General features: G+C 44.2%; 1 protein-coding gene across 1 annotated transcript in view; it reads right to left on the bottom strand.

Annotated features, from left to right (window-relative positions):
- The window catches only part of LOC147436937 (uncharacterized), a 46,208-nt gene extending 23,114 nt beyond the window's left edge, over positions 1–23,094 (bottom strand). Inside the window, exons 1-8 of the mRNA XM_086486334.1 lie at positions 22,829–23,094; positions 22,683–22,756; positions 22,322–22,506; positions 22,192–22,226; positions 21,023–22,005; positions 20,623–20,750; positions 20,131–20,190; positions 19,991–20,041 (exon numbers count right to left, since the gene is read on the bottom strand). Coding sequence (XP_086342460.1) covers positions 19,991–20,041; positions 20,131–20,190; positions 20,623–20,750; positions 21,023–22,005; positions 22,192–22,226; positions 22,322–22,506; positions 22,683–22,756; positions 22,829–23,001 — 1,689 coding nt within the window. The 5' untranslated portion in view covers positions 23,002–23,094. The remainder of the gene's footprint in view (positions 1–19,990; positions 20,042–20,130; positions 20,191–20,622; positions 20,751–21,022; positions 22,006–22,191; positions 22,227–22,321; positions 22,507–22,682; positions 22,757–22,828) is intronic.
- Between the last annotated feature and the right edge of the window lie 2,993 nt (positions 23,095–26,087).

The following is a 26,087-nucleotide window of genomic DNA, read 5'->3' as shown; positions in this document are numbered from 1 at the left end:
TCGAGAGTACAGGCTATTTGTTGGCACTTTCTTTGACGACATCATTGTTTTCTCCAAGAATGAGGCAGAACACAGAGATCATCTGCTTCAAGTCTTTCAGGCATTACGAGATCACAAGTTAGTGATCAATGCAAAGAAAAGTGAATTTTTCCTACCAGAGATACACTTTTTGGGGCACATTGTGTCAGCAGCAGGAGTGCAAATGGATCCGGCCAAGATAGAGACTATCCGTGATTGGCCCGACTTGAAGAATGTCCATGAAGTTAGAAGCTTCTTGGGACTATGTTCGTACTACAGGCGGTTCATACGAAAGTTTGCAGAGGTTGCTTCCCCTTTGCATATCTTGACACAGAAAGGAGTACCTTTTTCGTGGGGACCCACAGAGGTGACTGCCTTTCAGACATTGAAAGAGAAATTGACTACGGGACCTATTTTGACTTTGCCGGACTTGCAGAAGTCATTCGAAGTATATTGTGATGCTTGTGGTCGTAGTCTGGGTGCGGTCTTGATGCAAGAAGGCCATGTCATAGCTTACGAGAGCCGTTTGTTCTCTAGGCCGGAGATGACAGCACAGATCTATGAGAGAGCTTTTGGCGGTTATCCATGCTCTTACTCAGTGGCGGCATTACCTACTCGGAGCGGATTTTACTGTCTTTACAGACCATCAGAGTTTGCGCTACTTCTTGTCACAGAAGCAGCTTTCGGAAAAACAGATGCGGTGGGCGAACATCTTGTCACAGTTCCACTTCCAGATTGTCCATGTGCAGGGACAGAAGAATGTGGTGGCAGATGCTTTGTCTCGGAAACCGTTGGTTCTGGCTATTTCCGCGATACATCATAGGAGCTTCGAGGATATGGTCGATCAGTATGCCACAGATACAGATTTTGCAGATATTTTCACACGGATACGGGAGGGGGAGATAGTAGCTGGATACTCCCTTCGGGAAGGCTACTTGATGAAAAAGACTATGTTGTGCCTTACACAGCCGTTGAGGGAAAAGGTTATGACTGAATGCCATTGTCCACCTTTTACGGGTCACCGCGGCATTGCTACCACCATGAAAGGGGTAGAGAGATATTTCTTTTGGCCGAGACTCAAGAAAGATGTGGAAGAGTTTGTGCGCAGTTGCTTGGTATGCCAGAAGGTTAAGTTTAATAGGCATAAAGCACAGGGATTGTTACAGCCTTTACCCATACCCACCCGCCCCTGGGAAAGTATAGCGATGGATTTCATTTTTGATCTCCCGAGAACACAGAGTGGTCACGATGGTATCTGGACTGTTATTGACAGATTTAGCAAACAGGCTCATTTCATTCCAGTGAAGAAAACAGTCAAGCCGGATCACTTAGCGAGACTGTTTGTGGCCCAGATTTTCAGATTACATGGCATGCCTGAGACAATTGTCTCCGACAGAGACCCCAGATTTACGAGTTTGTTTTGGAAGGCAATTTGGGAGAACATTGGCACGCGGTTACAGTTCTCGTCATCGTTCCACCCGCAGACTGATGGGCAATCCGAGATTGCCAATTCAGTGGTTCTAGATTTATTGAAGTCTTATATCTCAGATCAGAAGACTCAATGGGAAAGATATTTACCTCTGGTGGAATTTGCCTACAATAACACGATACACTCGTCGACGGGTAAGGCGCCATTTGAGATTGTTGAAGGTGCTGCGAAGGTTCCACCCTTCCTGAGCACGAAAGATAAGATCTTTGAAGCGGATAAATATACGCGAGATCTGGATACGGCTTTTGCCAAGGTTCGCGAGACTTTGCAGAAGTCTCAAGAACGACAGAAAAAGGCAGCGGATCGTCGTCGTCGCGACATGAAATTGAAGGAGGATGATTGGGTGCTCTTACGTTTTGAGAAGGCACGCCTACGAAAGAACAAGGGAAAGGAGAGGCTTTTTCCAAAGCTTAGTATGCGATACTACGGCCCTTTCCAGATTACTGAAAAGATAAATGAAGTCTCCTTCCGATTGAAACTGCCAGATACTTGGAGGATTCACAATGCATTTCATGTGAATCTCTTGAAACCTTTTAAAGGTGATGTGCCTGATGATGGGGAGCCTGATGAGCAACCCGAAGTGGAAGAAAACGAGGAGATCCTTGTTCCTGAACAGATTTTGGCACATAAGGATACGAAGAATAAGGGTAAAGTTCGAAGGCGGTTCTTGGTTAAGTTCAAGAATTATCCTGCACTTGATGCGAAGTGGATGGAGGAGGAGGACCTAGCAGATACTCCTCAGATTGTGAAACTTTACCTCGATGCTTTTGGTTTAGCATAGTCTACTCCAAATGGAACCCAGAATTCAGCTTGGCCGAAGATCTGGTGCAGTGGGATGCACAAGAGGGGAGTTACTCCACTCCTTTGTCAACAGATGCCTCGATTTTGATACTAAAGTCACTGATGTCTCTTTGAGCTTCAGGGATACTGAGAGCTGACAGTATTCTGTTGGATGACTTTATGAAATGGAATTCCTGATTATGATACTGATTTGTTCTTGACTTCTTGTGAGTACAGGAACTGATAGACGAAATGACTGCAGCATTTTGGTCTGATTGATCTCGAATAGACATGGTTGCAATAGGGGTTAGTCAATCGGACATCGATGAGGTCCCGATTGGACCTAGATGTGATTGCTAGCTACATTGCCGATAAATCATGGTCTAAGATCCGAATGAATGTTGAATGTCATGTGATGTCCTGTGATGTCTGGTGATGTCCTGTGATGTCATGTGATGTGACTGTCGATTTTGTACATGTGCTAGATGTGTGTTCCTAGTACGTAGGTACTAACAGTCAGTGTCTGCTAAGACGGTTTATGGCTTTTGTCGGTTTTGCAGGCGTAATCGCGGTCGATTACAATGCTTTCAAGAGGGGGGTATGTCACAAAGTGATGACGTGGCGGACAGCAAAAACCCTAATTTCTGCCAAAAACCCTAAAATTCCTGCAAACCCTAATTTTTGCTAAAAACCCTAAATTCCGGAAATCGCGGAGGCGGATTATTATTAAAAAAAAAAAAAAAAAAAATTTGGAAAATGATGAGCAACGCGAATTTTGCTTTTGCTTTTTTTTTATTAAAAAAAAAAGAGAAAAGACTCTCTAAGAGAGAGAGAGAACTGATGCTTTTGATTTTAAAAGCTTTTGGGGCTCTGCTTTTGGGCATCCCTTGTAACCTTTAAATTAGTGGTGAGGGCCTCACTTCTCAGGGCATCTGGACGCAGAGTCTGAGAGTGAAACCCTAACCGCTCTCTTATACTTTGATGATTGATTAATACAAAAAGAAATACCGAAAGGGGCGCCAGTCTTTGGAGCCAATATCTCTAGGCACGGAACTCCGCCGGGCCAGGGCAAATCTATTGTGATCTGTGAATTGTTTTGAAGTGGTTATTTGGTGCTGTCGCGGTTGATTCTTGACTTGGAGTGTCCAAGTTTGTTACACCTCCCATCTCTTGATTTAGCCTCTTTGTACATTTGGTGTTTTTTCATTGGGAGAGTCTCCCCATCATGATTGTTTTAGCCCTCTCTCCCAAAGGTGGTTGTAGCCCTATGGGCAATTTCATTAACTAATAGAAGGATCTTTTTCTCAGGAAAAAAAAAAGGTCAATCAACAGTGGCAAATCACAATGAAAATGCCGATGCTTGATGCTCAATCCTTCTTGTGCTCTTTCTATGACTGTGTCGTGCCAAGGAAGAGACATGGAATGTGACTTCCTTGAATGCATACTTTTCAGCTTGTCATGAGAAATCCGCATACATCCGTGCTCATTCATGAGTGAATCGTGCTCAACGTACAATATGGCATGCCTAGGAAAAGGGATCACATAAGGACGGTGACTAAAATACACAAATGAAACACTCGAACAATGTGTGCTTACTAATCATTCGAACACATAGTACTTCCTGTGGGGGTTCTGTGGACCTAGACTCGAGAGCCAAGATCGGTTCTTCGTGTTTGATCAAATCTTCCTGTGGGGGTTTTGTGGACCTCGACTCGAGAGTCAAGATCGATTCTTCGTGATTGATCGAATCTGCAATGAGGCGCTTCACTAGAGAAAGTATCAACTAACATATCATCCTTGTGAACAATCACATCATCTTCATGCAAATCATGCTTGTGAGAAATCACATCTTGATCATTATGCAAATCATCATGCTTGTCCTTATCATCCAAATCATCATGCTCATCATTATCATGCAATTCATCATGCTTATCATCATGTAAATCTTGTGTGTCATGCTTTGGAGAAGAAGAGACTGAGAGAGTCTCCTTTTCCCGAATCTCTTGCATCTGTGCTTGAACTTGAGAAAAGAGTCGCAACATTTCTTGCATTCTTGCTTTATTCTCGCGATCAAATTTTGCTTCTCTTTCGTCGCGCTCACGCGCTATGACTGCCATTCTGTCTTCGTATTTACGCTCAATTTCTGCTTTTCTTGCTTCGCGTTCTAACTTGCTGTCCATAAACATCTGCCCCAACTCCTCTATAGGAGTTAGTGCAATCCTTGGCGTAGATGGGGAAGGGGGAGGGTCAAAAAAACCTCCTAGTGCGGAAAATTCTTCTTTGCCATCTCCATGCTCATCACATTCATGCAAAGTATCCATTCCGCTTCGGATGATGGCCATCCACTCAAATCTTTGGTTCCTGTGGGTTCGTGTGGTCTTGGGTTCGTAAGTTCACGAGGAACTTGGGTTCTTGGGGTTCTTGGTTTCTTGAGGTTCTTGAGGGTCTTGAGGTTCTTCTTTCGCTTGCAATCTCTGTCAGAGAAGGATCTTCTCTTCACCCGAGTTATGCTCTTTTCCGCGGGCGCACCCCTTGGCGGCCTTGCGCTCACACCAAGGTTTCTTTTTTCCACCTCACGTCGATTGGTTGGCCGCTAAGTGCACGGTCCGCTCTCAATGAGTGAAAAGAGGCACAAGGGAAGGCCGGACAAGTCCTTTCTTGGGTTTCCTATCACTCTTCAAAAACACGATTCGGAATCGGCACGCCCAAGTGGACTTGGGTTACGTGCAACCGCAACAAGCAAAAAAAAATTATTGTGGTTCTTGTGTTTCTTTCCTTGAGTGATACAGAACACTGCCAGAGCTCTGATACCAATGTAAGGTGCAGCGGAATGAATGTTGAACTTTGCTCAAGATGAGTGCTCCGAACTGTGCTCAAGGGTTCCTTTTACTTACGGAAGGGAGAGCCTTCCGTTCCTTTAGTGAGAGAGTGCAATGGACACAAACAAAGTGAATGGACATTGTGAATGAAGGTGCATGAGACTGAGAGATAGAGAGAGAAGAGAATACGACACTAGAGACGTTGTCAAACCCTCCTCCAAGGGCCCCGCTCTCTACGGCAAGAGCGGTCTACTTATGATTGCACAAATCTCTACAATGCTTGGACTTGCTGACGATGTCGACAACGATGAGGACGGCGACGAGACGGGCTGAAATCTGAAAATGCTGAGGGCCGAAATCTGCAATCTTGTATCTACTGAATTCTTACTCTATGTCGGTGACGATGTCGATGACGACGATGCGACGACGACGCGCTGAAAACGCAGATGCTGAAATCTGCGTTTTCCGGGCTGAAACTGTAAACTTTGCCGGATCTGACCGTGCGGCGAGGATCTGTTGCGGGAAGGTGAGATTTGTGACGTTCGGGGGTCGTTCTGGTGTGCCTAAGTGCTGAGAGCTGAAAACGCTGATGCTTCTAAGTGTTCGTCGTGAAGGATCTGCAAAATGCTAGGATGGTAGACTGACCCCAAAACACTAGGGTTGAAAATGGGTCCTGCTGCAAAAACGCTGTGAATCTGTTGGTGCAAACCACTAATGCTAGTACTGATCTGTCCTCTACTGCTGCCGGCTCATCTACAATGCAAAAACGCTAGGCTACTGGTTTTGTCCAAAAACGCTAGCTTTGGAGATGGCTGAAAACGCTAGGTCTTGGGGGTCCTGCTGAGAAGGTGCCTGTTGAACCGGAGTTCTTGGTGCCTCTTCTGCTGTGGAATGCTAGCGCTAGGTTCGCTACCCAGACTCACAAAAGTACCAGATCACTTCCTATTCTAGACTGACTTGACTAAACTAAACCCTGGTCATGCTGTAGCTTGTCCACGGACACATAGGGTTGGATGTGTCACGTGACAGTAAAATAAGATCCTTCTCTAACACATATTGCAAGCTAAAGAAGAATCTCAAGACTCCAGAACCTCAAGACTCGATAAGCCAAGAACCGAAGACCCACAAGAACCCAAGCTCCTCGTGAACTTAAGAACCCACGACTTCAGTGTATGGTCATCACCCAAAGCGGAATAGATACTTCGCATGGAGGTGATGAGCATGGAAGTGGCGAAGAAGAATTTTCCCCACCATGAGGTTTTTCCACTTCTCCCCCCGCCCCATCTACGCCAAGGATTGTACCAAACCCTATGAGGCTTTGGTCAAGAGGATGATGGACAGAAAGTTAGAACACGAAGCAAGAAAAGCAGAAAGAAAGGCAGAATTAGATCCTGCACATAACGAAAGAATGGCAGCCATAAAGCGTGAGCACCAAGAAAGAAAAGCAGAAATGGATCGCGAGCACCAAGAAAGAAAATCAGAATTGGCTCGCGAGCCCGAAGAAAGTCGGTTAGCCTTTGAGCGTGAGCGTGAGCGTGAGCGTGAGCGTGAGCGTGAGCGTGAGCGTGAGCGTGAGCGTGAGCAAGCGCGCTTGGCAACCGAACAGAGAGCCCAACACAAGCGAGAGTTGTTCCGACTCTTTTCTAGTGTGCAAGTGCAGATTGACAAGAATCAGGAGGAGACTCTCAGTTTCTTCTTTTCCAAAGCACGATACACATGGTTTGCATAATAATGATAAGCAAGATAATTTGTATGATCAAGATGTGATTATTCACAAGCATGATAAATTGCATGATAATGCTGTGATTATTAACAAGAATGATGAATTACAGGATAAAGATGTGATTGTTCACAGGGATGATGGTTTAGTTGATGCTTTTTCTAGTGAAGCTAACCTCATTGCAGATTCAATCAATCACGACGAACCGATCTTGGCTCTCGAGTCGAGGTTCAAAGAACCCCCACAGGAAGTATTTATTATGTGTGCGCATGATTAGTCAACACGCATTGTTCGAGTGTTTCATTCGTGATGCTTTCCTGTATATTAGTCACCGTCCTTACATGATCCCTTTTCACAGGCATTCCATATGGTACAATGAACACGATTCGCTCATGAATGAGCACTGACATATACAGATTACTCATGAAAAGATGAAATGTTTGCATTTAAGTAATTCACTTTCTATGTCTCTTCCTTGGCTTGATACTATATATATATCTGAAAGAGCACAAGAAGGATCGAGCCTCAAGCATAGGCATTTCCATTGTGATATGCCACGGTTGATTGATTTAGATCAGAAAGTCAAGATTCGACCCCATTGTTTGTGTGTGTTTGATGAACGGTTTGGCACTCTGTCTATATGTCCATCTACATTGCATGCACGGTCTTTAAAGAAGACTAGAATTTTTCCAGTCACTTTACATGGAATGGGTATGTTCATGTGTTTGTGTTACAAGTGGTTTTAGGAATTTTCATCCTCGGAGACTCTTGAAGAAGATAGATGCATAACTATAGAGGAAGTTGAAGCATTGCAGGAGCCACAAATGACTTTGTATTGCTTTCGGCGCGGCCCAAAGAAGCAAGCGTTGCAGACCTTTATGAAGTGCAAGTATCGCACGACCACACATCAGAGTGGGCCGACGAAGAGTCCTTCCCAGGATTCATCCAGACGCTGTTGGCGATCTCCCTCGACACCATACAATTCAGTACCAGTACCTCACTTTGAAAAGGAGGGGATGTCACGTGCACATCTAACCCTATGTGTACGTGGACAAGCTACTTAATGACAGGGGTTCATTTCAATTAGCTTAGAACACTAATTAGCTTAGGAAGTGTTCTGGTACTTTTGTGAGCCTGTTTGCAGACCGTGCATGTCCAGGCACTTAGAGTAGATGCATATCCTCTGGTTGCACACAGCATGACCATCAGATTTCAATCAGAATCCATCACGAGCATTTTTACAATGCATAGACCTATTTACCCTATTTTAGCCATTTTTCAGTTATTATTAATAAGTGACTTTTGTTGGGAAACTGGGTAGGGCAATTTGACAAGCAAGTATATAAGAAAACCCAGCGGTAGCACTTTCTGCCAGAAGAGGAAGCAGCGACGACCAGACATCCGACAATGCACCTTCTCAAAAAAAAACCCCGGCAATCAACCAACGTTTTCAGCATTGCAGACCAGTCAGCATTTTTGCACTTGCAGATTCCCTAGCGACACAGCAAGACGGATTCACCTCTAGCGTTTTTGGATCATGCAGCAAACCTAGCGTCTTGCAGATTCGCCGCGACGGCTTCAGCATATGCATTAGCGTTTTCAGTTTTCAGCACATAGACCCCGCAGTAGAAGTCCCAAACCTCGCAGATCTCACCTTCCCGCAGCAGATACTCGCCGCATGGTCAGATCTACCGAAGTTTGCAGTTTCAACCCAGAAAACCCAAATTTCAGCATCTGCATTTTCAGCGCGTCATCGTTGCATCGTCGTCATCACCGACATAGAGTCAAAATTCAGCAGATAAAGATTTGCAGATTTCAGCCATTAGTGTTTTCCGATTTCAGGCCGTCTCGCCGTCAACATCGTCCGCAAGTCCATTGCATTGTAGAGATTTATGCAATCAATAGTAGATCGCTCTCGCCATAGAGAGTGGGGCCTTCGGAGGAGGGTTTGACAAAATTCTCGTGTCGTATTCTTCTTTCTCTATCTCTCAGTCTCAGCACTTTCATTCACAATGTTTATCCACTTTGTTTGTAATCACGTGTACTCTCACTAAAGGAACCATAGGCTCTCCCTTTCGTAAGTAAAAGGAACCCTTGAGCACAGTTCGGAGAACCATCTTGAGCAAAGTTCAAATTCACTTCCACTGCACCTTACACTATATCAAAGAGGGTAAGTGTTTCGGATGCAAGAAACATGGGGACGTCTCCGCGAAGTGTCCTAAAAAGGCACAGCAAGAACAGAATGAAGACAGGACAGAGAGTTCGAGAGCAGTTGAGGAACGTGGCAGAAAAGGGAAGATGAATGCAGGACTTCCAAATTGCATGAGTACTGACCCAACTACGATGAAAGTACAGAACTTTGCCGAGCTTGGGGCAAAGTGAAAGATCAAGAAGCCTTGATTTTCTTTAATGGAGGAGCCAAGGCCAACTTCATTTCACCTAAATTGGCGGCACGGCTCGAGATTACAACCCGATCGGATGGGACCACAAGCAGAGGCAGTTCTAGCGGCACCCGGACGAGACGTAGCCATTACACCTATCACAAGACAGGCACCACGTGCCAATAGAAAAGAACAGGCTAAACAGACTTTTAGCACTTCAATAACAACTAAACTGAAAGAGAGACGACACGCGACACGGAGTGGCGGAATTCCACCCCAGAGAGTATTGGCCCCAAACCTTGGCGCCCCTTTCAGTATTTCTTTATATTGCATCAACACAGTACAACCCGGAACTTCAGACTCTGCACCTTCTCCAGGAAGCATGCTAGAGAATGAGCCCTAACCTCATATTTAAAGGCCTTAGGTCCCAAAAGCAGTTTAAAATAAAAAGCCTTCAAACACAAAAGCATTTGGTCCAAAAGCAAAGCCAAAAAGCTGCCAGCGTAAATCACGGAAATCCATATAGCCTGCCACGTCATCAACCAGCGCAAAACGCAAAAATCCATACAACCTGCCACATCATCATGTCAACACAATTTTCAGAATTTTGCAACGTCATCAGTTTGTGTGTGTGTGTGCGCAGGTCCTGCTTTATTTTAATCCTTTATGTCACTTGGGGCCTCATTGAACGGGGTCCCCATAAATTGGTAGGACTTCTTCTTCTCTTACTTGTTCTTCTTAGGGTTTAGGCCCCTCGGCCGACATCTGCAAGTTGGCCCCCTTCTTCAAGGCTTTGACACGTCAGCAATTTGTTACAAGTTACAATACCCCTCAGCTTTAAGTGCCACGAAGTCCCAACCATGGGATCAATGGCTCTTGTGCAAAATCAAGGGTGCTTGCAGATCTCGGTCATCGATGCGTAAAAACTAAACTCGGGATCACTCGAGATCCCGAGTTTAGTTTTTATGTCGAAATCTATTGTTTTAAGTTTAAGTTTATGAAAAAACACATCTATTTCCAGAAAGCACACACGGGCGCAATGGTTAAGGCCCCAGACTCTCAAGCTAGTGGTGAGGGTTCAAAATCCCTGTTGGGGAAGCGCGGGCATCCCGAGATTAGGCCTCGCTTGGCCGGTAAAACCTAAACTCGAGATCCAGAGATTAGTTTTAGCAGATCAATGGTCCATATTGATCTTTCACTTAGGACCATTGATCCCATGGTTGGGACCCCATGGCACTTAAAGAGGAGGCATTACACTTGTCATTGGCAAACTTCAGTTGCATTGTCAAGGGTATTTGGGGCACGAGGACTGCTACATAATGCCCTTGGAACGTTGTGATGCCCTCCTTGGATACCCTTGGTACCATAAGAACAACGTCGTGGTCGATTATCGGGCGAAGAAAGCAACACTGACAAATAAAAAGGGCCGAAAAATTGTAATTGATGTAAAATTAAAGGGTGAGTCTGTTCATTAATGAATCCAATCTGTTTGTTTACTCGATCTTTTTGAAAGAGTTAAATGATGAACACAGGACAAATATGTCTAAACTTGATAAAGAACGCCAAGATTTTCTCCACACTCATGCCGATTGCTTTTCTGAGGGTCTGCCAGGCGAGTTGCCACCAGCTCATCCTGAGGATCATACTATTAATTGATGCCTAGAAGCACACCACCGAACCGGCCACCTTACCGTGTGATCCGAGCCCAGAATGAAGAATGACCTCTTGGAAAAGAGTCTTATCCAACCGAGTACTTCACCCTACTACTCTCCGATGATGTTGGTTTTAAAGAAAGACGGATCCTGGAGAATGTGCATTGATTATAGAGCTCTCAATAAAATCACCATCGAAAACAGACTTCTGATTCTGAGGATCAATGATATTCTTGACAGATTACAAGGATCCTCTTGTTTCAGCAGGGTCGATTTGAAAAGCGGATATCATCAGATCCGAATCGCGCCGAGAGATGTCTACAAGACAGCTTTTCGGACAAGCTTCGGTTTATATGAATTTTTGGCAATGCCTTTTGGCCTTACCAATGCTCCAGCGACTTTTAACCGAATGATGGACAGGATTTTCAGAGAGTACAAGTCTTTTGTTGGCACTTTCTTTGATGACATTGTAGTCTTCTCCAAGGATGAGTCAGAACATAGATGACATCTGCTACAGGTCTTTCGTCAATGCCAAGAAGAGTGAATTTTTCTTACCGGAGATACACTTTTTGGGACACGTCGTCTCAGCAGCAAGAGTGCAAATGGATCCGGCCAAGATTGCAACTATACGTGATTGGCCCGATTTGAAGGATGTCCATGAAGTTAGAAGCTTTTTGGGCTTATGTTCTTACTACCGGCGGTTCATTAGAAAGTTTGCAGAGGTTGCTTCCCCTTGCATATCTTGACACAGAAAGGAGTCCCTTTCTCGTGGGGACCCACAGAGGTGACTGCCTTTCAGACTTTGAAAGAGAAATTGACTACAAGACCAATTTTGACTTTGCCGGGTTTGCAAAAGTCATTCGAAGTATATTGTGATACTTGTGGTTGTAGTCTGGGGTGCAATCTTAATGCAAGAAGGCCATGTCATTGCTTATGACAGTCGATTGTTTTCAAGGCCGGAATTGATAGCACAGATTTATGAGAAAGAGCTTTTGGCGGTTATCCATGCTCTTACTCAGTGGCGACATTACTTACTCGGAGCCGATTTTACAGTCTTCGCTGACCACCAAAGTTTATGCTACTTCTTGTCACAGAAGCAGCTATCGGAAAAGCAGATGCGGTGGGCTAACATCTTGTCACAGTTTCACTTCCAGATTGTCCATGTGCAGAGACAGAAGAACTTGGTGGCAAATGCTTTGTCCCGAAAACCGTTAGTCTTGGCTATTTCCGCGATTCACCATAGAAGCTTTGAGGACATGGTTGATCAGTACGCCACAGATCCAGATTTTTCAGATATATTCAGTCAAATACATAAGGGGAGGTAGTAGCAGGATATTCCATTCGGGATGGCTACTTGATGAAGAAAATGATGTTGTGAGTTACACACCCGTTGAGGGAAAAGGTTCTAACCGTATACCACTGTCCACCATTTACGGGTCACCATGGCATTGATACCACCTTGAAAGGTGTGGAGCGATACTTCTTTTGGCCGAGACTCAAGAAGGATGTGGACGATTTTGTACACAGTTGCTTGGTATGCCAGTAGGTCAAGTTTGACAGGCATAAAGCACAAGGATTGTTATAGCCTTTACCCATTCCCACCTGCCCCTGGGAAAGTATTACTATGGATTTCGTTTTTGATCTCCCGAAGACACAAAGTGGGCACCGTGGTATCTGGACTGTTATTGACAGATTTAGCAAGCAGGCTCATTTCATTCCAGTGAAGAAAACAGTCAAGCCGGATCATTTAGCGAGACTGTTCATTGCCCAGATATTCAGATTACATGGCATGCCTGAGACAATTGTCTCTGACAGAAATCCCCGATTCACGAGTTTGTTTTGGAAGGCTATTTGGGAGAACATTGGCACACGGTTGCAGTTCTCGTCACCTTTCCACCCGCAGACAGATCGGCAATCTAAGATTGCAAATTCAATCGTACTAAATTTATTGAAGTCTTACATTTCTGATTAGAAGACTCAATGGGAAAAATTTTGGCCCTTGGTGGAACTTACCTACAATAACACGATCCACTCTTCGACGGGGAAGGCGCCATTTGAGATCATTGAAGGTGCTCCGAAGGTTCCACCCTTCCTTAGCACGAAAGATGAGATTTTTGAAGCCAACGAGTACTCGAGGGACTTGGACACTACTTTTGCCAAGGTCCGGGAGGCTTTAGCGGAATCTCAGGAAAGACACAAGAAGGCAGCAGATCGACACCGTTGCGATTGAAATTAAAGGAAGACGATTGGGTGCTCTTACGATTTGAGAAGGCACGCATGAGAAAGAAAAAGGGAAAGGAACGCCTTTTTCCAAAGCTTAGCATGAGATACTATGGACCTTTACAAATAAAAGAAAAGATAAATGATGTCTCCTTTAGACTGAAGCTGTCCGATACTTGGAGAATTCACAATGCTTTTCATGTGAGTCTCTTGAAGCCTTTTAAAGGCGATGGATAGAAAGATTAAAGGTAAAGTGATTAGGCGGTTCTTGGTTAAATTCAAGAACTATCCTGCATTGGATGCAAAGTGGATGAAGGAGGAGGAGCTAGCAGATACTCCTCAGATTGTGAAACTTTACCTTGAAGCATTCGGTTTAGCATAATCTGCTCCGATAGAACCCTGATTTCAACATGGACGAATCTACTGTAGCGGGTTTGCACAAGAGGGGAGTCACTCCGCTCCTTTGTCAACAGATTGCCCCGATTTTTTATATAGAGTCACTGATGTCCCTTTGGGTTTCAGAGATACTATTGGGCTGACACTATTCTGCTGTATGACTTTATGAACTGGAATTCCCGAAAATGAATATGATACTGATTTATTTGTACTTGACTTGTTTGAGTACAGGAACTGATAGACGAAATGACTGCAGCATTTGGGTCTCATAAATCCCCAGAGACATGATTGCAATATGGATTAGTTAATCGAGCATCTGTAGGTCCCAACTAGATCTAGATGCAATTGTTAAATACGTTGCCTATTAATCATGGTCTGAGAATTGGAATGAATTTGAATGTGATTTGTCATGTGATGTCAAGTGATGTCCTGTGATGTGACTGTCGATCGGTACATGTGCTAGATGTAATGTGCCAGTGCATCGGTACTAACAGTCAGTGTCTACTAAGACAGTTTATGGCCTCTGTCTGTTTTTGCAGGCATAATCGAGGACGATTACAATTCTTTCAAGAGGGGGGTACGTCACAAACTGGTGACATGGCAGTAGACCCCGGACACACACTACAGGGACACGTGGCAGGCTATATGAAACAATGTACGGATTTCCGGATTTTGCGGCTCAAAACGCACTGACATGCTGACGTGGCAACGTACAGATCTACGCAATTTACGTTGGCTGATTTCTGCTGGCAGCTTTTGGGATAATAGCTTTTGAGTTAAAGGCTTTTCAAGTTAATGCTTTTGGGGCTCTGCTTTTAGGCATCCCTTGTACCTTTAAATAAGTGGGCAAGGCCTCACTTCTTAGAGCATCCGAACGCAAAGTCTAAGAGTGAGCACCTGCCCGCTTTCTTTGTACTTTGAACACAGATTAATACAAAAAGAAATACCGAAAGGGGCGCCAGTCTTTGGGGCCAATACCTCTTGGCACGGAACTAGGCCAGACCGTTCGACCTAATTGTGAAGTGTGAATTGTTTTGAAGTGAATCTCTGCTGTGTCGCGGTAGAATCTTGACTTCGGGTGTCCAAGTTTGTTACATTGTTTAAGGACGGTTTTGTTGAGCAGCTTCGCGCCTGTTTTACGGCACGAGAGAGGTGACCAAAGCGGTGCCTTGATTTGCTTGAGACCTTCCACACGGCAACGGCGGAGCGGCTTTGTGAATTAATGAGGAGCGGTTTTGTACCACGTGGTTTAGTACCCATAATCTGGCTTGGGAGCCCCCATTGAGCTTTGGACCCCAAAGAGGGCGGATTTTGCTACGAGGCTTTGAATCTACAGAGGAGCGGATTGACATTGGCTTGGAGGAACTCTTAACCCTTGCTATGCACAGTTTATTGTGGAGCTTTGGATTTGTTCGAGGCCTACCAAAGGGCAAACGTGCGAAGCAGCTATCGGCGACAGAGTTTCGGATTTCAGAGAGGGATACCAGATTGTGCGGACCCCATTGTGTGTGGAGTTCCCTTTGCGGTATAATTGAATCGTCTTGGAGCTTTTGCGGCTTGGTTTGTATGGCCATTTTTTGGAGTGCGAGAAGGTATCCGATTATCAGATCTTGCAGCTTCAATATGTCCCCCCCTTGCTCGAGCACCCGCGATGACAACGACCAAAAGCAACAAGTGGCTATGGATAACGGATCGTCAACCATCCAGTTAGCGGCCTATACACCGGCACAGTTCTCAAGGAACCCGACAAATTGTTTGGCTCGAGTTTGTGAAGTCAAAAGCAAATGGAGGAGTTCGCTAGAGGACAGCGGAAAAGGTCACTTGGACAAGGATGGCAATACCAGTACTGAGCTGCCTCGGTACCCACGAGGTACGACCACAGTTGTTATGAATGTGACTCGACGCTCGAGAGTTTGAAGCCAAAGGCAAAAGCATGAACTCACAAGAAGACAAGGATAAAGGAAAGCTGGACAGAGATTACGGTAGTAAAGACTTGACCGAGAAGATCGGAATGGTACTCGTGGCGGTGGCCACAGTGGCCTCGACGTCAGATTTCTAGTCAAATGACATGTGTCACCACTAGCTTCAGTCAAAGAGAGGCTTGTGAGTGGCAAAGAGGGGCAAGCAATACTCCCTATAATTAATTTGGACCCTTGTGTTGGAGTTCAAGTTATTGGTGTTTGGACCCGTAGGTCGGAGTTCAATGCACATGCATCTGGTAGGGAACCAATCAAACGTCTAAAACACTATGGATGGGCGCGCCAATTCATTGTTGTTGGTCGGATCATTGACAGGATGTGTTCCACTATTCATTATCTTAGAGTTTTATATTTTGGACGTGGGTGTTCACAGTTCACGAATGAGGATTATTGAACGTAGTGTGGTCTACAGTTCAAAGTTTCTACAAAGGCAACCGATGCTCAAGATGGCATTACTTTCAGGTACCAAGTTGTGGAGAGCAACACCGAGGTATATCCAGTTGGTGGCCAGTACTGCGGTGTCCATGGTAGCTTCTTCATCAACTTGGTCTTACTATTGATGTCCACTATGAGCTGCAGAGAGGGTTTTGGCATCTCAAGTGAACTGCCCAATGTGATCCCATTATTTTTGGCTTTTAGGTATTTATTTTACTTATTTGTCAAAGTCTTGGATAGGGCAATTTACTGAGGTTGCTATAAAAGCAACCCCTTGCCTCCATTGTATACACATTCAATTATTCATTGCCAAGGTTGATTGGTTCAGGATACTCTCTCTCTCTCTCTCTCTCTCTCTCTCTCTCTCTCTCTCTCTCTCTCTCTCTCTCTCTCTATCTCTACGCTTCCGCATCATCGACTCTGACACACTTGACCGCAGTTTTCAATGAGTTACGCAAGAACAGACTACTCATAAATGCAAAGGAGAGTGAATTCTTCTTGGAAGAGATTCACTTCCTTGGGCACATTGTTTCAAAGGATGGGGTACGCATGGATCCCACCAAAGTGGAAGCAATTAGGTCATGGCCAGACTTGAAGTCCGTACATAATATTCGAAGCTTTCTAGGCTTATGTTCCTATTACAGAAGGTTCATCCAAAATTTTGTTGAGATTGCTTCTCCTCTTCACGCACTGCAAGGGAAAGGAGTTACTTTCAAGGGGACAGCCAAGGAAATTCTAGCCTTCAAACACTTGAAAGAGAAGTTGACTTAAGATCCGGTAATCATTTTGCTAGATCTTTCGAAACCTTTTGTGGTTCAATGTGATGCATGTGGCCACAGCCTTGGTGCAGTTCTAATGCAGAATGACCGAGTAGTCGCATATGAGAGCAGAATTCTTTTGAAGACCAAAAGGAACTTGCGAGTTTATGAGAAAGAATTGCAGTAATTCATGCTCTCACTAGTTGGAAACACTATTTGCTAGGGGCTGATTTTGTTGTCCAAACAGATCATCAAACCTTACAATACTTTCTCACACAAACGAAGTTGTATGAAAAACACATGCGATGGGCAAACATCTTGTCCGTGTTCTATTTTCAGATTGTGCATGTGCAAGGAAAAAAGAACGTGGTGGCTAATGCGTTGTCACGAAAGCCCCAAATTTCAACAGTGTCAATTCCGTACCATTGTGAACTAGACGAAATGAAGACACAATATGCTGAAGATTCAGATTTTGCAAGGATCTATGATCAGCTTGTTGATGGGCAACATCATGAGCACTATATGCTTAAGATTGACTTTCTCATGATGCATGGAAAGTTATGCGTTACTAAACATCTACGGCCAAAGGTTTTGATGAAAAGTCATGCTCCACCATATGCTAGGCATCGTGGAATTGATGCAACAGTGAAAGGGGTCGAGGCATTTTTCTATTGGCCAGCTTTAGGAGCACCTTGCTCAACAGGCAACTTCTCAGTAAGACCAACCCCCGCGACTACTCAGGCGTTTTCTCCACAGAAGACCTAGCGTTTTTGCATCAGATCTGCCTTGGCGATTTGTGCACAGCAGATCAGCCCCGACGTCATCACGACACAGCAGATCAGCCTAGCGTTTTTGCATTTGCAAAACCCCGGCGACAGACGGACCAATTTCAGCCCCCGGCGTTTTTGGATTTCAACAGCAAATTAAGACCGGCATCATTCACCTAAAGTATAGCAGATTCAGCCCGTAAAGACCATCAGTTTTCAGCCCTAAGAAACCTCATTTTTCAGCCAAGAAAACGCAGCCAAAACAATCATTTTCAGCCACCGAAACAGTCCCGAAATTCAGCGATTAGAAGATCTCAGATTTCAGCCGTCGTCGTCGTCGTCATCGTCGTCGTCGTCGGCATCGGCATAGACCAAGTTGCATAGTCCATTGCATACGCATTGTACACCTTTGTGCAATCAAAGAATAGACCACTCTCGCCGACGAGAGTGGGGCCTTCGGAGGAGGGTTTTACAACCTCTCGGGTATCGTATCTCTTCTCTCTCCTTCTCTCAGTCTCATTCACTTGCACACACAATCCACTCACTTTGTTCGTGACCACAGCACTCCACAAGACGGAAAGCTCTCTCTTTCCCTAAGAACTAAAAGGAACCTTGAGCAATAAAGATCACTAATCTTGAGAAAATACAACATTCATTCCGCCGCACCTTACAAAGGAGAAGTTAAGCAATTGTTTCTACTCTTTCCATACAGAATTTGGCTAGAGAAGTTTATGCTTGAGAGTACACCAAAAGGCTTCTATGCTTGATATGTGTGGTAATGCCCCACTAGTTGGGCTACTCAGATAATCATGTACAGTTCTGAGGATTTTATGTGCGTTTTCCAAGGCAAGAGCCTTCTGAACAGGAACCGGATTAGCTAATTGCTAATCCCCCACAGGTATGCACAGTTCCATTGCAAAAGATTGCTAATTTGAAGAGTTTTCTCGCATGAAAACTCATCCAGTTTGCAGGGGATTTGTCCCATTGCGTATGGAAGCCCTTGGGACACGCCTTAACGTGTTCGCTCCGCTAAAAGCGATCCAAAACAGAGAATTACAGCCTGCTGTGGTTTTTTCTGCAAGTTTAGGGTTCGTACCTAAACTGCAAGAGAACATCAAGGGAGCCTCCAGGAGGCCTTCGCATGCTTAGACAAGGCTTTAGGCACCTGGCAGTGTCAAAACAGGAAATTACAGCACGCTCAATTTCTCTTACAGCTCACGAGAAAGCTTCTAAATTGTGAGGAATCCATCCTAGACAAGTACTTTTGACCTACAGGGATTCTCGCCCCGTTATGTTGCCAAAAGCACGTCAAAAACCTACATTTCAACCCTCCCTAGGTTTGGACAGCTTTGTGAGAATTTGATCTAAGTGTTCGGATCGTTTACTTTCAATCGAATAAAGAAATACGGAAAGAGGTGCCAGTGTTTGGGGCCTTTGGGGCCTACAGGGTGTCGGTCTCATGTGCACAGTGACATTCTAGTCGTTGGACGCATCTGTGTTCTCTTTCTTCATAGTACTCTGCGTAAAGTTAACAAGTAATTGAAATAGTACCACCATCTACTATGTACAAGCCAGTTTTAGTGTCCAAGCCTATTACAATGATATCACAGCTGCAATGGTTCTTCTCCTACGGAGGAAAAAATGAAGGAGTTCATTTTTGCCCTATAAGGGCCAAATAACATGCGTTTATAGCCTTTGTACATATGTTGTTAATTACATGAGAGTTTCCCTTTTCTCTTGCAAGGTACTATTCTAGGGGGGAGACGTAGCCTATTGGCATACCAAAAATAACAGTAGGATCTTTCTTGCGCCAAAAACAAGTGAACATAATAAATTTGGCCCACCTCTAGGGTGTGGGTACCTTGGCAATAGTGACAAGTTGCCAAGCCATAACGGTGGGCTTGTGTACTAAGAAACACCGAGGAAATCACGAGTGAGAATCTAGAAGGTGGAGTTTGGCGAATGAATGGATCTTATTGATTTTCGTTCCATGCAACTCAATGGCTGCAATTTCCTTTGGCATGCCCGTCATGTATCAATGTCATTCTACACTCTCTGTCTCCTTGTTGTAAAAAGATATAGGAGAGGCATAGGTTGAGAAGAAATAGAAGGCCCACATGTGACCCTTCCAACTTTCAAGGGCCGGAGAGATTAATCATGATCAATTCTTAGTCACGTTCTTACTCACATGAAGTTGTAAACGCCTAATTCTTGCCCGCATGGAGTACTAAACACCTCTATTTTATTGACAAGGTGGTAGCCCTAAATTGCTATTGCATCTCTCTCACCACCTAGAGAGATCCTTTGTATGGTCATTGCTCTCATACCCCTCCAGAGCTATAGCAGATCCTTCGTTTGCTTTCGTTGTGTTGTTATCCCCACCGAATTTGGCTATCCGCGCTCGATTATGCTACAATTTCAGAAGCCTGCATCAAACCCGACATTACCCTTTTTGTTTATCACTGATGTTTAGATAGGCTCCTTTGGTTGCAGTACAAAATGCAATTATATGATTTAAAAACTTTTGAACTCGAATTTTACAAACTTAGTGGAAACATTGAATATGGACATGTCACCTTGTTTGCCTTTCCTTTTTGCAGAGCTGCAGCCATTTGCTCCAAGGCACCCTGCATATCAACTCTAGTAGAGCTCATGGGAAGATAATGACTTGAAGCAATCATCCTCTAAGCCTCACCCATTCATCAGCTTCACTCACCATGGTAGGGGCATCAATAAATCCCAACTCAATGCTTTGCTCCAATCTCTTGCATTCTTCCTACATATAAACACAAAATTCAACTCATTCAATGAAAAATGGCCAAAGGATGCTGTTTGATAGAAGAAACTATTTTTTCTGGAAGTAACCTAATGTGTGTCAGTGTCACAGACAAGCTTTCAATCCTGGTAGCATTAAGAGGAATCAAAATTGCTGGAATTCTGGCCTTGAAAGAGTTTTTGCGAGCAACGCTTTCAGCACCCAAAGAACGTAGCTCAGGTGGTTCAACCTTAGTGATGTAACCCAAGGTTGAGTGTTCGAGGCTCACAGGTTGGCCTTCAATGGGTGCTGCCCACTTCCCCATTGAGGAAGTTGCTCCACAGTATCGCCCTTTGTGGATGTGATGTAAACACACAGATATGTATAAAGTTCTCCCTACTACCTTCCCCACATTGATAGTTGGAAAAAAAAAGAAGGATTAGGGGACCTGACCTCTGTGAACATATGATCTGAAATGTGATCAATTGTGATCTGTTGTCGTCTGTTAAGATTCTGCACCTCTAGCGCAACATTTGTAGTTCTATTGCCAACTTTATAGTATTGAGCTTGACGGGTGGTTCCTAGATAATGAATGTGAATGATTATTGAGTACATAGCTATACGACTTGGAGCACGATAAAAGCACATGTATGAATAAAGATAAGCTGACCAATTACTTTCAAGCAGTTTAAGGCATGTTTGAACGCAGAGTACAGTAGACAAGGGCAATGTGAAAGCTGTCGAATAACTTAAGATGCATAGCTATACCTATCACAAGTAAGCATAGCACTATACATGGCTACATTAGAGAAACGCACTTCTGATAAATAACGATTGGTTTTGCTTGTCATACCAGCTATCTGAACAAGTCTATAATTGTTGCCATGCTTTGCGTTACGAATTCTCACAAAGGCCCCCAAAATAAGAAGTGTAAACCTTCTGTCAGGAAGAAGCTCTTCAATCTGAGACCGTCGGAGGAAGATCAGGCTAACATTTTGTACATTGATTGGGGCTAAAATTGTTGGCTTTCTACTAGTAGAATCTGTGGCAATTTCTGAATGTGGGTCTGTCACAACATCCATGCTTGGCTGTTTACGATCAGGATATGCATAACTGATTGGCTTGTCACTGTTGGCTGCATTCTCATATAGCTCATGGACAGAATTTTTAATTGAATGTGGCTTTAAGTCAGAGATTGAGGAGTTATGTGTTGGATTTGGCAGTGAAGGGAATAAAGACTTTTTAACGGCTGGTAGGGGTTTGGGGTTGCCAGGATGTGCAGGGGTCCCAGCTGTACCTAGCACAGAAGTGACAGAAGAGACTTGATCAAGCAAGCTATCTCCTGAGTGCAGAAGAAAGTCCTTAGTGGCAGTCATTATGGTCGTCTTCTTGCAACTGGTCTTGTCAACAGGAAGGGGTGCTGGATTGACCACACCTCGGGGTTTAGCCATCTGGGGTAAAGAAGTGACAAGGTGCAGGGAAGGTGAGATATTGAGTGCATCTGGAAGAGTCTCGCTTGAGTCAAACAAGGGTGCTCTTGTTGTTGATGATGAGGGTAAACCAGAATTAGCAGAAAAGCCTGTAGGGAGAGCCTTTATATCCAGGAGCTTTTCATGCGCAGGGGTGTCGAAAGTAGGTTGTAAGTTACCAGCACACATATCACCGTTTGAGACAGTGTTCCTCACTTCGTCCTCGCTACTACTGTCGTGCAGCAGCCTCAAAACACGAATTTTCTTCTTCTTTGGACGGATGATGTGACTCCTAAGGCGCTTTACAGAAACCTGTACATTTTGATCAGAAGCGGCCGGCATAATCTCCTTCACCAAAATCAGCCCCCTAGGTGCATCAATACTATGCAAAGCTCCTACACTTGCGAAGCATTTGGCAGCCGTCTGGGTTGTCGCAGAAATATCTGTCTTTTGTTTGTCTGGAAAATGTAGAGAGGCATTCGAAAGGGATTGGTTTGAAAGATTGTAGGCGTAAAATCTCTTTAACAGCAGTCAATATTCCTTGAACAGGTACCTCCTTGTCTCAGAAATCTCTAGGTTCGATGCTTTCTGTAGCAGCAGTGGCGCCAGATACTCAATTTAGAACTTGCTGTTTTGAACAGCTAGCTGTAAGCAAAAAAGCTCACCGAGAATATAGATATTACCGAGTTCTCTAAGGTTTGCTGGTGTTCGATCAACTCGATGAGCGGAATGCAGCTCTCACAGAAGCCAGCTTCCTCCGACAACGGGCAATAAACCACCATGGGCAAGCACTTCGAGCAGAAGGATCTGGGGCACATGACGCAGTAAGTGCAGGGCTGCTTAGAGCACTTTGAGCAGAAATGTCTTGCTGGAACAAGGAAAGGCAACCATCAGAGCTAGAAACAACTTCAGTAAAATACTCTGATGAAAGTAGTTTGCACAAAATCACACGCCAAACAAGGCTCTCCTTGGCCATTGATTGTTCGTCCATATATGGTGTGGAATGAGGAGAGGAGAGGAGAGGAACATGGTGCTTGTCATTACCGCAGATCCATGCCTTTTTCGATGGTGCAACGTTGCGCCTCACGCACTCTGGGTGATAAGCCTTTTCACACTGCCTGCACAGAAACATGAAATCAGCAATTATGTTGGCGCCAAAGTTCATGAATGCCAGCTTGGAGCAGGCTTACCGGCGATCGCACTTAAGGAGAGTTCCTGCATCATGGCAGATAAAGCACACATCAACTTCTCCAGGTGCCTTCCCGGGGTGATTACATGGCGTTGCAAGCAGTCTGGTACGCGCTGTGGAGGAAGGGCTCCTCGCTTTCTTCTCATTCTTCTTCTTGGCCAAAGACGCGTCCATCGAACTCTTGAAGCTCCCTCTCGGTTCACTTCATCTGTAAGTCACCAGCGACTATTACCTCTTTGTCAAGCTTTCATGAAAGCTTGGCCTCTATCAACCCCCGCAACATTTGAATGAATGTACTGGTCGCATGTTTAGTACCGCATTTTTCGGTGCAATCGTGACAAGTGGAATGATTGAATTAATGCAAATAATTTCCCTTCGAAGTGCGTGAAAATGAGGCCTTAACTTAGGCTATGGTCACGCGAGGCTTAGTTTTCAGTAACGCCGCTTGCCGCTTGACTAGCTCTTACACAGGCAGCTTTTCGTAGCGCTTCACCAGCTTACTTATGTAACTATGCCAAAAAAAGGCATAGTTAGAAAACTTACCCGGTTAGCTGTCGGCCAGTTCTCGCGTTTTCTCTCTTATTGCTTCCGTCTACTTCTCTCTCTCTATCCGCTTTTTTTTTTCAGAGAGTAGGAACTTGAAATTACAACTCACACACCAGACTCCGTGAGGTGGAGCATCCCAGCCGGTTAAGGGTGGCCAACCCATCATATGGACCATGGGAACACCCCCTAAGGGCTTCATGTCACACTAGTTGTCAAGGAGGTTATTGAACCCAAGACCTTAGACACAAGAGGCTCTTGCTCTATCAATTGAGCTAGCACTCGTTGACCTCTCTACCCACTATTGCTCGTCACCTCTAAGGGTCCGTACCTACCATGGTCAAAACTCGTTGAGGCTTACGAAAAACTAAGCCTCGTGTGACCATAGCAGCTCCACTGGAAGAGGCGTGTCCTGTGTGGAGCGGGCAAAAAGAAAGGAAACTAAACCAAAACTTGGGGGAGGCCCCTCCTCTTTCCGTCCCTCGAAAGAAGGTCACTATCATGTACCTTTTTGGCAAAAAAATGTGGATCGCCATCAGTGAACCATGACCTACATAGCAACAACCACTCACCAACCTGCTAGGCTATGCAACGTTGTTGGGCCTTTGTTATCTAATATGTACTTCCGTCATGTGTGAAAGAAACAGCATAGGCACTCAAGAATGCGAGTTTTTTCATCGAGTTCATATGAACCCAACATTCATCATTTTAGCTTTCAGGTGGGTTCAAACGAGGCGGTGGAAATCATTGCACATAAGGGCATCAACGGTGTCGTTAAAGCTACTTCGCTGCAACTAGAGTTTCTCTTCATTCGGACCCACCAAAGTTCTTAACCCCCCCCCCCCCCCCAAGAGCTGTTCGCCTCCTCTTATGTCGTTTAGACGAGGAAGCAGTGACTTGAAGAAAGATTTTCTTCGTTCATGTTTGTCTGAACCCAACCTTATAGTGGATACACTAACTTCCACAGACATCTTGTGCTTGGATCGAGCACCTTTTCATTAAGTACTCACCAATGACAATAGCAGTAACACAAGGGTGAAAATTGTAACCCTTCTCGTCCCCCTTTGAGATTTACCCAATGGCAAAATTTTTGTGGCTATTTCTCAATGAAGGGCAATTCAAACAAAGGCCCTTCCTTAAGGAAAGGTGTTCAAAACATTACCCAACACAAGAAAGAGCATGTATGTAAGAAGCCCTTGAAAGATCGATTCTCAAATGACATATTGTGGATTAGTTATTAGTAGATTGGTTTAGTTTTGGACCAGGACTTCATTAATGGGTGTCTAGAAAGATGCTTCTTTGATATGAAAAGGAAAGCAAAATGCAAGGTGTGTCAATCAATTGCAACCCAGAACATTCATTAAGTCCTTGAATGCCCAATCTACATCTTCTTAACAACATCCATCAAGTCTCTAAATGCCCATTGCCCAATCTAGCCTTCACTTAGCCATTTTGATTAGATATTTCATTGCAATAAAAACTTTGACATTAATTTCCTCAAGCTAAAGCCAATTTGGACAGGTCTGCTATGTTACAAGAGATTGTCATTGGTTTGTGATTTCCCAGGGGGGTGCAACTATGGCATTGTTCACCTTCTCTTGCACGTGAGAAATCTCCTAATTGATGCATGAGCTCCCATTTTTCCACTTGGGATAGAACCTCTTGGTTTTCATTAACACTCAGGTTGGTGGACCCGACTAGATTATGCTTCCAATCATCACTCTACACATGGGGGGCTGTGCATTTATGAATGCAAAACCATTATAGGTGAGCTCTCGGCTTGGTCCAAATTATTAGGCTTGCCACTCCTATCATCCTTGTGCAAGGCTTACTGTGATGCCATTCAAGGTCAGTGATGGTCTTGAGGGTAGGCATACTCTAAGAGTTTGGTATACACTGTAGAGAACGTAAGGTGGCTACCATTATGGTACAATTTCCTCTATATCAGTGTAACCGTCTTGTCCAGAGGACAAAGGGCAAGGATATCAAAATAGACACAATAGGTAGTCCCAAATGGAAAAAATAAGGAGAATCAATTTACAAAACCCCTCTCTTCCCAGTTGTACAAAAGTCTCTCTCTCTCTCTCTCTCTCTCTCTCTCAATCAATCAATCAAATAGACACATAGCAAATAGTTGCTCCGCTAGCAAGGCTCGAAAAAAGGTACATTCACTTTATTCAAATCAAAATATGACCGCCTCAAGCTTTAGCAAAAAGGTTTCGAGGCCGACTCCAATTTGAGGATTTTTTGTTGAAAAATTCAAGTTTATGTAAAGCTTTCCTTCTCAAATATCTCATAAAGGGATGAAAAGGATCCAAATCCGGCTCCATAAAATTATTTTGGGAATTATCAAAATACCCCTCTATTTTTTGGAAATTTCCAAACTACCCCTAAGATTTCAAAAATTCCCAAAATACCTTTGTATCTATTTTGGTTGGATTCTTCTAATTTTATTCCTTTTTTAGAGTTGAGATCCGTTTTTGAGTGCTTAGCATGTAATTTGTCACAAATTGCCTCAAAAAAAGGGCAATTATGTTTAAAAATAATGAAGTAGATAGTCTCCAAAGCCTACATAACCAACTGAATTCTAGTTTTAGCATCTTCTATTGATAGACAATCAATCTTCTTATGAAAACCTACAAAAAAATTTATCTTTGGAGAAATTCAATTGCAAAACAGAGGTATTTTGGGAATTTATGCCAAAATATGGGGGATAA

This window comes from Adiantum capillus-veneris, chromosome 17 (assembly GCF_014529385.1).
Source record: "Adiantum capillus-veneris isolate H3 chromosome 17, ASM1452938v2, whole genome shotgun sequence".
Taxonomy (NCBI): domain Eukaryota; kingdom Viridiplantae; phylum Streptophyta; class Polypodiopsida; order Polypodiales; family Pteridaceae; genus Adiantum; species Adiantum capillus-veneris.
Note: the sequence above shows the minus strand (reverse complement) of the source record. Positions and strands in the feature narration are given on the sequence as shown.